At 34.9% G+C, this 13,256-nt stretch overlaps 1 protein-coding gene across 47 annotated transcripts in view; it reads right to left on the reverse strand.

The window, feature by feature from the left end:
* LOC141394851 (ral GTPase-activating protein subunit beta) overlaps positions 1-13,256 on the reverse strand; it is a 30,266-nt gene that overhangs the window by 1,391 nt on the left and 15,619 nt on the right. For 19 of the 47 annotated variants that reach the window (XM_073969896.1, XM_073969897.1, XM_073969899.1 and 16 more), the window contains 6 exons: positions 12,706-13,249; positions 12,416-12,645; positions 8,483-8,719; positions 8,202-8,342; positions 2,982-3,542; positions 63-746 (listed from right to left, as the gene is read on the reverse strand). In XM_073969896.1, the coding sequence (XP_073825997.1) occupies positions 63-746; positions 2,982-3,542; positions 8,202-8,342; positions 8,483-8,719; positions 12,416-12,645; positions 12,706-13,249 (2,397 nt within the window). Of the gene's footprint in view, positions 1-62; positions 747-2,981; positions 3,597-4,155; positions 4,174-8,201; positions 8,343-8,482; positions 8,720-12,415; positions 12,646-12,705; positions 13,250-13,256 lie in introns of all 47 variants that reach the window. The other 28 variants (XM_073969891.1, XM_073969873.1, XM_073969875.1 and 25 more) reach the window with 6 other exon arrangements.

Consider the following 13,256-nt stretch of genomic DNA (forward strand, 5'->3'; position numbering starts at 1 on the left):
AAAAGAATAAAACAACCCCATATTAAAATTTTCCAAAAATAATCCTTTCTTTCTTAACATACCCAGTGTCATTAGCATATTACCAAAATGTGGATCCAAGGACCGGACATTTTCCTCACTCATATTACCCACAATCTCCTCGGCAGTTGTTTGTCCCGCCTTAACGTAAAAAACATGGACCGTATCAAAGGTACGTGCACTCAATTTATCCAAAGAATTTAACTCGGCTGCAAAATTGGAACGCTTGGTGTCCAAAACAATCAGCGGTCTTTGTGGTGGAGCACCCAGCGTTTCAGCAGGGCTATTGGGATTCCTTTCTTCGAATGTCAAAAAGCCAAAATGTGATAAGAACAATCGTGCCGCCTGAAATTCATGACACACTGGTGGCGGTACACTCTCCTGGGCATGTGATAATGAATCGGAACTATTATCTGTCTCAGCCCAGGCTAATTTTTCATGAATGGTCTGATTTTCAAGCATAGTCTCCAATTGTTTAATACTTTCCGAGCCATATTGTTCACGAATTTGTTCGAAAGTGGGTATTGAAAAGTCCGCAACGCAAGGTGTTACCTTTTCAACACCTTCGGGGAAATGTTTTTGATCGAATTCAATACGTTGTGGTACCTCATTCATTGGTATTGGACGTCCAGGATTGACTGCATGATATTTGGTACCCGATTTACTGCGTGGCAAATGTCTCAATTGCATAGTCCAGGCATGGCGACCAAATGGACCGCGAATAAGTACTGTGTGAGGAAAAAGTGCAATAATTAGGATCAATATTTAACATAGTATACATTTCATTAAGAAGGCCTTTTCCAAGACCAACATAAGTGGATTTTTTAAGAAAAACTTTCACTAACCATCACAACAAGAAACGTGGATTTTTGAAAGAAAACATTTTTTCGCCCACCATCACAACAAGAAACGTAGATTTTAAAGAATATTTTTTCAGGGACCCTCAAACCAAGAAACTTGGATTTTTTAAAGAATATTTTTTCATCCACCATTACAACAAGAAACGTGGATTTTTGAAAGAATATTTTTTCTTCCACCATCACAACAAGAAACGTGGATTTTTGAAAGAATATTTTTTCATCCACCATCAGAACAAAAAACGTGGATTTTTAAAGAATATTTTTTCATTTACTATCACAACAAGAAACATGGATGTTTTAAAGAATATTTTTTCATCCACCATTACAACAAGAAACGTAGATTTTTAAAGAACAGGGACCCTCAAACCAAGAATCGTGGATTTTTTTAAGAATATTTTTTTCATCCACAATAAGAAACGTGGATTTTTTAAAGAATATTTTTCCGCCCACCATCACAACAAGAAACGTAGATTTTAAAGAATATTTTTTCAGGGACCCTCAAACCAAGAAACTTGGATTTTTTAAAGAATATTTTTTCATCCACCATCACAACAAAAAGTGGATTTTTTAAGAATATTTTTTCATCCACCATCACAACAAGAAACGTGGATTTTTTAAAGAATATTTTTTCATCCACCATCACAACAAGAAATGTGGATTTTTTAAAGAATATTTTTTCATCCACCATCACAACAAGAAATGTGGATTTTTTAAAGAATATTTTTTATCCATTTTCATTTAAAGAATATTTTTTCATGGAACATCACAGCAACAGACGTGGATTTTTTTAAAGAATATTTTTTCATCCACCATCACAACAAGAAACGTGGATTTTTTTAAAGAAATTTTTTCATCCACCATCACAACAAAAAATGTGGATTTTTTAAAGACAATTTTTCATCCACCATCGCAACAAGGAAAGTGGATTTTTTTTAAAGAAATTTGTTCATCCACCATCGCAACAAGAAACGTGGATTTTATTTAAAGAATATTTTTTCATCCACCATCGCAACAAGAAACGTGGATTTTTTTAAAGAAATTTTTTCATCCACCATCACAACAAGAAACGTGGATTTTTTAAAGAATATTTTTTCATCCACCATCACAACAAGAAACGTGGAACGTGGAAAAGTGGATTTTTTAAAAATATTTTTTCATCCACCATCACAACAAGAAACGTGGAACGTGGAAATGTGGATTTTTTAAAAATATTTTTTCATCCACCATCACAACAAGAAACGTGGATTTTTTAAAGAATATTTTTTCATCCACCATCATAACAAACAGTGGATTTTTTAAGAAAATTTTTCATCCACCATCACAACAAGAAACATGGATTTTTTTAAAGAAATTTTTTCATCCACCATCTCAACAAGAAATGTGGATTTTTAAAGAAATTTTTTCATCCACCATCGCAACAAGAAACGTGGATTTTTTTAAAGAAATTTTTTCATCCACCATCGCAACAAGAAACGTGGATTTTTTTAAAGAAATTTTTTCATCCACCCTCGCAACAAGAAACGTGGATTTTTTTAAAGAATATTTTTCATCCATTTTCATTTAAAGAATATTTTTTCATCTACCATCACAGCAGTAAACGTGATATTTTTAAAGAATATTTTTTCATCCACCATCACAACAAGAAATGTGGATTTTTTAAAGAAATTTTTTCATCCACCACCACAACAAGAAACGTGGATTTTATTAAAGAATATTTTTTCATCCACCATCACAACAAGAAACGTGGATTTTTTAAAGAATATTTTTCATCCACCATCACAACAAGAAATGTGGATTTTTTAAAGAATATTTTTTCATCCACCATCGCAACAAGAAACGTGGATTTTTTAAGAATATTTTTTCATCCACCATAACAACAAGAAACGTGGATTTTTTTAAAGAAATTTTTCATCCAGCATCACAACAAGAAGTTTGGATTTTTTAAAGACATTTTTTCATCCACCATCACAACAAGAAACGTGGATTTTTTTAAAGAAATTTTTTATCCAGCATCACAACAAGAAATGTGGATTTTTAAAGATTTTTTTTTAATAATTTTTTCTATTTTATTTTTTAATATAATTTTTAAATTAAAATACTTACATGTCACCGTTGGCTGTGGATCCTGATCATTACCCAATGGCTCCTCCAATAGTGCCAATATTGTAGAATTTTCCGTTACGAAATATTTAAATTTCGATATTGCCTGTTCGGTACTGATCGATGAACCATTTGCCGCATCCAACGAATTGCAGTGTTTCATCAATGCAACCTCATCCAGCAATGATGATATCGATTCTGGTCCACATTCACTTGGAAAATAACCAACTTGTTCCAGAATAATTGTTAATAGTGCTTCAGCAGCATCACGAACACGCATAGAAGCTGGTTTTAATTCTTTTTCATCTTTAAACTTCGGTATATCACCAGGTTTTCCAATACTCTTGGTACCCGATATACCCAATTCAACCACTTCTAATACGGTTTGTAGACAATCTTTATCCTGTAACAAGTAGGGATGTTGCATCAACCAGGCCGATGTACATTGGAATGCAGCAACAATGGTACTGTGCAAATCTTTACTGTGGGCTTGTGGCGGTCTTGAACACTGATAGCAGATATAATCGCAAATCCATTTAACGGCTCGCTTACATTCCAAGGCGTCTGTGGAAATTATCGTAAGATTTTGACTTGGTTCTTCAATTTTGACTAATGTATCTATGTTTTTGTTGTTGGTTGGTTGTTTTTTGTGTATAGTATATGATTGGTATGGTTGTTTGTTTTGGTTGTTGCATTCAATTTGAAATTGTATTTTTACAACATTAAGTTTTGTTTCGGTTTCAACCAAAAATTAGGTTGAAATATGTGTATGTGGATATATTTTCAGATTTCATCCGATTTTTTTTATTGTTTCGGATATATTTTTTGTTTTTCAAAAAATGTACAAAGAAAAAAATATGGAAAATGTTTTGTGATAATATAACCCAATTCATGACCCAATGATATATGTTTTGAATTTATTTTAGAAAAATTATTAATAGTTATAGAGATTAGGTTCACACATGAGACCAGAACAGAAGTGAAAAATTGGAGAATTTTTTGTTGGAAAATTGTTTGCAAATGACGTGTATGTTTGTGTGTGTGCATTGTTGAATTTTATCGAAAAAAAAAATTGTGTTATTAACAAAATTGATTTTGTGAAAAAGAGAAAGAAAGAAAACAAAAAGAAGAAGAAAAACAACCGATGTTAGTTAAAAATGATTGCAATGTTCATTACCATTAGTAAATTTCCGAGCTGCAGCAATTTTGTATTTTATTTTAATGTTTAATTTTTATTGTACAATATAATATGTGGATGGGTGATCGGTTGGATAATATGAATGAGTGGAATGTAAGTTTGGTGTGTGTAAATTTTATACAGTAAAAAGTCCATTATATTACACAAATATTTTTGTTTATATCAGGTGATTTTGTGTTGTATGGATGAAATGAATGGCAAAACAAGTACATTATATATATATTGGTTAATATATTTAAAACAAATTCCCAGGATTAGTAGTTTTTCAAAAGGAAGAGAGAATAAAAATAAGAAAGAAAATTCTTTTGTTAGGGTTGATTATACATTTGATGAAGATGATGAAAATTTTGATTTAATGGAAAATTTAAAATAAGAAATTCTTATAAATCCATTTTATATAAAAAAAGTAAAAAGTATCAGCCAGCTTTGCTGACAGAGATATAACCTCAGTCTGTTACTCTACAACAACAAAAAAAAAGGTAAAAACGCGTCAAGGGGTTATGGCCACTTGCAAATTTTAGGGGGGTTATGACCACTTAAATTTAAAAAAAAATAGAAATTTATTTTATTGACTCATTTTAAAGTACAGGGAGAATAGAATACGTTGCAAAAAATTTCGAGATGCAAAAAATTTCGGACAAATTTGGTGTTTGGCATGGAGCATAGAAATAAAAAGCGCGTCTTTTCCAAAAAAGGATGTTCCCATCATCATATATTTTTGTGGTAATATTAAAGTCATACAAATTTTGTCCTTAAGCGGGATACTTTTTTTAAATAAACATTTTTTGACGTATTTATGTCCGAAAAACTATGTCTTGTGTCAGGCTATGAACATTTTCATGAAAATGTTTTGAGCTTATGCGTTAGAAGGGAGAAAGAGAGCTCCTTTCCCTCCGCTCTCTCCTACCTAAAAACTGATATATTTTCATGCGTTATTTTCAGTTTCTGGCACAAGAGTTAGCCGGGTCGAATTGTATATTAACAAGTAAAAAAGTATCAGTCGGCTTTGCCGACAGAGATATACCCTCAGCCTGTGTATATTAAAACAATTTTTTTCCCAAAATACGTATTTATTTAGGGAGTTTTAAAAATTTTGGGCGTTTGAACCGACAGAAATGTTGATTAGGATTAAAGATCAAACGTTTTGCTGAGGAGATACTAAAAGGAATGGATCGACATTGACCGTTATGGAAGTGGATCTCCAGGCTCAACATATGGTGCCATAGGGGGTTTTTACACTCTTCGGGCTGTGTGCTCAAGAAGTATGGACTTGCCCCTACAAAAACTTTAACCATCGTAATTGAGGCAGCGAATACAAGTTGCTTCAACAAAAATCAATGTGATTCGATATTAGGTCTTAAAGTGAACTTATCCGGATGGAGTGGACAAATATAGTCCATACTTGAACCTGATCTATATCTGGTAGATATATTAGGATGTGTAAAGTCCACACTTTTCAAGAGTTACCGTACGAACAATTTTTCCGAACATTTTTGAACTTTTGTGGGGGAGGTACTTGAAGGAGTGGACCGATATGGCTTATCTTCAAACTTAAACTATGTTGGGACAAAATATTACTAAGGTCATATTTTGGACCGAATCGGCAGATCCGTTCGAGAGTTACCTTGCGCTCCAACCACCTCACACGGTGTCATAGGGGTTTTTTTGCAACTTTCATGCTGTTTTCTCAGGAAGTATGGACTTGCCCCTTATGAAACTTGTACTGTCGTATGGACGGCAGTATATACAAGTTGCTAAAAGAAAAATCAACGCGATTCGAGAGATGGCCCTAAACTGAACTTTTCCGAAATTTTGTGTGGGAGGTACTCGAAGGAGTGGACCTATTGAGACCATATTGGAAACTCATATTACTCTGGTAGAAAGTTTACGCTGTACAAAGTATGGACCACGTCGGTCACTCCCTACAAGAGTTATCGTGCGTACAAACTTTTCGAACATTTTCGATCTTTTGTGGGGGAGGTACCGAAAGGAGTGGACCGATGTAGCTCATCTTCGAACTTAAACTAAGTTTGGACAAAATATTACGAAAGCCAAAATTTGAACCGAATCGGTTCATCCGTTCGAGAGTTATCGTGCGCTCCAGCCAGCAGGACAGACAGACAGACGGACGGACGGACATGGCTAGATCGACTCCATATTTTCTGAAACACATTTCATCCAAACATACTTGGGGTCTAAAACCATCATTTCGATGAGGCATCAAAGTGTATATACCCTCCTTAGCCTAAAGGCTGAGGGTATAATTATAGAAATGATGACGAACCACCGATCTCAATGAACAACGATATATCCAAGATCAGTGTAAACCACTCTACGGCTGACTGGAGCTAAACTCAACTGTCGTCTATTGAAAAAATAGAAACAACAGAAGAGCTTCGAGTTTTATTAATATAAACCTGATGGTACATGGACAGACTCTGGCCTTGAGACTCTAAGCCTCCTAGCGGGACCATTATAACATTTGGTCCCCACGGGGATATCATATTTCTTGTGTCCCTGCCAAATGTTATCCAGCAATCAGCTTGACGTTCTAGGTGTTCTTTATCCTCAAATCCTTTTATTCAATAATAGTGCCCGTTACCATCAATAATATATTCAAGAGCTTGAGGTGGCTGATACGGTGCAACCTGTAAAAAAAGAATTGCTTCTCCGTCGGATCTTTTCATTTTTTTTTTTTAATTTTTCACCAACAATATGGTTGATCAATATGGACCGAAAGGTCTCCGTAGTCACATAAATGCTACTCATCCCCTTAACTCGTCGGTGTCATGCTTGCTTAAGTGCTCCATACGCAATTTGTCAGATTCGAGAAAAACTCAAGTTAATGTTTGAGCCCATACGGATTAAAAGTGGTGCAAAAATCCAATACTTTAAGAGCTCAGTTCTACTCAACTAAACTCAAGGAATATGTCAGTAGTTTATTTTGGTCAGACATCTTTGATGGTCTAGAAGTTCGATCGGAACCGATTTTTCCATTTCTAATGTAACATAAAAACTTTAAACGGGCTTTTTCAAAAAAACATTTTTGTAGTCGGTGTCCACATTAGCTTCAAGACAAATGAACGTATCTGCCTGTATTTTTGTGGGCTTAAATCAAAATCATGTCTTAAAAGGAGGGACTTTTTTATAGGAAGCGTTACCTTAAGCGAAAAGTAATTGTGGTTTTCATATAACATTACACTATTCAAAAATATTTAGACTTAAAAACTAGTATTCCTTATTTTTTAAGCCCTGTCATTTAAAACAATTTGTTCCACACGCCACATTGTTCGTAACTTAACAAAATTGGGCAAATTTTTGTTCCAAACGCCATGATTTTTGGGACGGAACAATTCGATTTTGTCTCTTTTTGTTCCATACGCCACATGACATGGATATGGAACTAAAAAGTTCAAAGTTATTTTGTTCAATACGCCAGGAACATAAAGACAGGATTTTTTGCGTCACAAAGCGGATATGGAACATATTGACATCTTAATATCTCAAAACTATAGGAGATCTAAACCGACTAAAAAAGAGCATGGTTTAAAATCTAGTAAGGTACCTTTATCTTAAAATGTCAAAAATGGCGTATGGAACACTTAAGCATGACACCGACGAACTGTCAGAAATGCTATTAAAGTAACACGTAGTTGAATTCCCCCTATTCTATATTTTCGGATAAGTCGTTTATACTTTATATAAAATGGATTTAAAAATAATTACAACAGAACTCATATACATAATCAAAAACACGCACATACACACACGTCTCTACAAATAAATTACATATAAATATTTGTACACTTGTGAAAGGAAAATAAATTGAAGGGTTAATAACCCAAATCAACCGAAAGGAGTAAAAAAAAGAATGAAACAAATGCTGGGAATAAATAAGAAAACACAACATAAACCAATCAGCCCAAAACCAAGGATTTGCAAATGTGATATTAGCAAATAACGAAAAAGGATATTTGAAGAAAACAACAAAATAAAGAAAAATGCTGTTCATTTAAAAGTCTTACCTGTATCACGTATAAAGAGACGTGCTAAACCAGAAAGTAATTCCAAAGCGGCTAGGGAAACATTCAGATCCGTTCTCCATGATGATATCAAACGATGACATACCAAATAGGTGGCATGCACAAACAATGCATGGGCATTATCTAGAATGTTAAGTTAATTAATGGTATATTCAAAATATGTTATTAATTTTGAAATTTTGAGTAAAAATAAGCATACACAAATATTACAAATAATATAAAATGAAAGAAATCAAACTTAAAACAAAATCATAATTATTTACCATAACCAGTAGCTGTTTCATATTCGTGCAAAACTTCCAATGGTAAATCATCGAATACCGATAAACTGGGATATTCATGTTGGGATGCATTATCACGGGCATTCAATGTACCCGAACCATGATACGAATCAGCTGCTGTTGAACCAGCGGCAACAGAATTGCCAATAGTGGCAGTACTGTGAGCACCTAAACTAGAATTACCAACACTAGCTATTGAAGCGGATCGTTCAGAACAAGCTATATTCTCAGCAGTAAATGGTGATTGTTGGATGCGAAAAGTATAATGAAATAAAGGCCAGTAAATATAAAAAAGAAAGAAAAAAATAAAACAAAACATAAACAAATATAGAAATTAAAAAATAAGAAAAAATATAATATAAGCAATATTTTATAGAGAATTTAATTGGGAATGAGGTGTCAAATGGCTTTATTGTGAACCTGTTTACGTTATAACGGAACGTTTGTTCATTTAACCGCATGCACTTATTTTTTCTCGAATCATCATCTAAAATTAAGTTGAAGTATAGTTTGGCGGTATTGGTATAACGTGAATGGAAGAACCGTATTTCAATGAATTAGTTTTTTACTCTCCCCTCGTTTATATGGCTCAGATTTTGCTTGAAAAATATTTATTTAAATCCATGTTTATGGCTCGGATGTTCCTTGGAAAACATGCTTTAAAAAATCCACGATTATGGCTCAAATGTTCCTTGAAAAATATTCTTTTAAATCCTCTTTATGGCCCAGATGCTCATTGAAAAATATTCTTTTGAATCCTCTTTATGGCCCAGATGTTCCTTGAAAAATATACTTTAAAAAATCCACGTTTATGGCCCAGATGTTGCTTGAAAAATATTCCTTAAAAATCCACGTTTATGGTCTAGATGTTGGTTGAAAAGTATTCTTTTAAAAATTCACGTTTATGATTCAGTTGTTGCTTGAAAAATATTCTTTACAAAATCCACGTTTATGGTTCAAATGTGGGTTGAAAAATATTCCTTAAAACATCCACGTTTATGGATCAGACGTTGATTGAAAAATATTCTTTAAAAATTTACTTTTATGGCACATATGTTGATTGAAAAATATTCTTTAAAAATATCGCGTCTATGGCACAGACGTTGGTTGAAAGTATTCTTTAACAAGTAAAAAAGTATCAGTCGGCTTGGCCGACAGTGATATACCCTCAGCCTGTGTATATTGAAACATTTTTCCCCAAAAAACGTATGTATTTAGAGGGTTTCAAAAATGTTGGGCGTATGAAACGACAAAAATGTTGATTAGGATTAAAGACAAAAAGTTTTGCGGAGGAAATACTTGAAGGAATGAATCGACATTGACCATTATGGAAGTGGATCTTCAGCCACTACATATGTTGCCATAGGGGGGTTTTTACACCCTTCGGGCTGTTGGCTCAAGAAGTTTGGATTTGTCCCTGAAAAAACTTTTACCATCGTAATTGAGGCAGCGAATGCAAGTTGTTGCAACAAAAATCAAAGTGATTCGATAGCAGGTCTTAAAGTGAACTTATCCGAAATTTTGTTTAGGAGGTACTAGATGAAGTGGACAAATATAGTACATATTTGAACCTGATCTATATCTGGTAGATATATTAGGATGTGTAAAGTATGGACCAATTCGGCCACTCCCTCCAAAAGCTGCCGTACGAACAATTTTTCCGAACATTTCTGAAATTTTGTGGGGGAGGTACCTGAAGAAGTGGACCGATATGGCTTATCTTCGAACTTAAACTATGTTTGGACAAAATATTACTAAGGCCAAATTTTGGACTCAATCGGCAGATCCGTTCGAGAGTTATCATTATCATGCGCTCCAACCACCTTACACGGCGTCATAGGGGTTTTGTGCAACTTTCAGGCTATTTTCTCAGGAAGTATGGACTTGCCCCTAATGAAACTTGTACCGCCGTATGGAGGGCAGTGATACAAGTTGCTAAAACAAAAATCAAAGTGATTCGAGAGCAGGTCCTAAACTGAACTTATCCGAAATTTTGTGTGGGAGGTACCCGAAGGGGTGGATCGATTGAGTCCATATTGGAACCTTATCTAAGTCTGGTAGACATTTCACGAGTTGCAAATTATGGACCGAATCGGTTACTTCCTTCAAGAGTTATCGTACGTAACAATTTTCCGAACATTTTCGATCTTTTGTGGGGGAGGTACCGGAAGGAGTGGACCGATATGGCTTATCTTCAAACTTAAACTATGTTTGGACAAAATATTACTAAGGCCAAATTTTGGACCGAATCGGCAGATCCGAACTTAAACTAAGTTTGGACAAAATATTACGAAAGCCAAATTTTGGACCGAATCGGTTGATCCGTTCGAGAGTTATCGTGCGCTCCAGCCAGACAGACAGACGGATGGACATTGCTCAATCGACTCCAAATTGTCTGAAACACATTTCGCCCAAACATACTTGGGGTCTAAAACCATTATTTCGATGAGGCACATTTTATATACCCTCGTTAGCATAAATGCTGAGGGTTTAAAAATCAAAGTGATTCGATATCAGGTCTTAAAGTGAACTTATCCGAAATTTTGTGTGGGAGGTACCGGATGGAGTGGACAAATATAGTCCATATTTGAACTTGATCTATATCTGGTAGATATATTAGGATGTGCAAAGTATAGACCAATTCGGCCACTCCCTTTAAAAGTTACCGTACGAACAATTTTTCCGAACATTTTTGAACTTTTGTGGGGGAGGTACCTGAAGAAGTGGACCGATATGGCTTATCTTCAAACTTAAACTATGTTTGGACAAAATATTACTAAGGCCAAATTTTGGACCGAATCGGCAGATCCGTTCGAGAGTTATCTTGCGCTCCAACCACCTCACACGGTGTCATAGGGTTTTTTTGCAACTTTGGGGCTTTTTTCTCAGGAAGTGTGGACTTGCCCCTGATGAAACTTGTACCGTCGTATGGAGGGAAGTGAATACAAGTTGCTAAAACAAAAATCAAAGCTATTCGAGAGATGGCCCTAAACTCAACTTTTCCGAAATTTTGTGTGGGAGGTACCCGAACGTGTGGACCGATTGAATCCATATTGAAACCTTATCTAAGTCTGGTACACATTTCACGACGGGCAAAGCATGAACCAAATCGGTTACTCCCTTCAAGAGTTATCGTGCGCACAAATTTTCCGAACATTTTCGAACTTTTGTGGGGGAGGTACCGGAAGGAGTAGACCGATACAGCCTATCTATCTTTAACTAAGTTTGGGTAAAATATTACGGAAGCCAAAATTTGAACCGAATCGGTTTATCCCTTCGAGAGTTATCGTGCGCTCCAGCCAGACAGACAGACGGACGGACATTGCTCAATCGACTCCAAATTGTCTGAAACACATTTCGTCCAAACATACTTGGGGTCTAAAACCATTATTTCGATGAGGCACATTTTGCCCGTATGAAAGTGTATATACCCTCGTTAGCATAAATGCTGAGGGTATAAAAAATCCACGTTTATGGCAAAGATCTTGGTTGAAAAATATTCTTTAAAAAATCCACGTTTATGGCAAAGTTGTTGCTTGAAAAATATTCTTTAAAAAATCCAAGTTTATGGTTCAGATGTTGCTTGAAAAATATTCTTTAAAAATCCACGTTTATGGTTCAGATGTTGCTTGAAAAGTATTCTTTATAAAATTCACCTTTATGATTCAGTTGTTGCTTGAAAAATATTCTTTAAAAAATCCACGTTTGTGGTTCAGATGTTACTTAAAAGATATTCTTTAAAAATCTACGTTTGTGGTTCAGATGTTGCTTGAAAAATATTATTTAAAAAACTCACGTTTAAATTTTAATTATCTTGAGAATTCCACATGCATTTAAAAATTCACTTTCCATCTCCTAGCCATTTGACAACACACTCTCCCTATGGAAAAAGAAAAACAAAACTTCACAACTTACCTGAACTCAAAATATTCGACTCAGCATTGCCATGTCCCGGAGATGGAGAGCCACCATGAATATTAGGATGATCACCCAAACTTTCAGTTTCTTCAAAAGTAACAGCATCTTGAACAGTCAATAGAAGACCACCCAATAGCATGTGGGTATTTTGAGCATCTGTTTCAACTTGCAAGGCATTCATTAAAATATTTATTAAACGTGGTTTCAGTTGGATAAAGGTGATAACCCTGGAAATTGATAAGGGGATTTTTAAATTTCGTTCAATTTAAAGATAAAATTCGAGTTACCTTTCCGATGCTTCATTGGTTAAATCACGTATGGGCAGTGTTTGAAAATGCAGCGGTAATGTTAGAATCGATAACAAAATCTGTATGGCAGAACGTCTCAATTCAGTTTTATTAAATTGCATAGCCTGATTTTTAATTTTCAAATCTTTGGCTGGTAAAACTATTTCCAGTGCTGATATAAACGAGGGCAACAACACATGGACACCATCTAAATCTAGGCGGAACAAGTCGGCAGAATTCAATAGAATACTGGCCAATGTTTCATCACATTCTTTCGATTCGGTGATTTTCAAACATTGTTGCAAAGCCATATAGAATCGGGCCAAATAAACGGGTAATATTTCTTCGCCAGTCTTCTTGGCACAAAATATTTTACACAAAGTGCCAATAGCCTCTGCACGTCCCGACTCATATTTATCAATTGTCAATGTAGGTGGTAGACTGGATGGGTCATTTAGAGAATTGGGTTGTGACAAAGAAATGCTACCCTTGCGATTTTCCATGATCATGGAAGAAGGGCGTTTACTTGCCTCACTGGCTTGTTCTGAAAA

Source organism: Musca autumnalis, unplaced genomic scaffold (genome assembly GCF_047663935.1).
Source record: "Musca autumnalis isolate F117 unplaced genomic scaffold, ASM4766393v1 scaffold_2, whole genome shotgun sequence".
NCBI lineage: Eukaryota > Metazoa > Arthropoda > Insecta > Diptera > Muscidae > Musca > Musca autumnalis.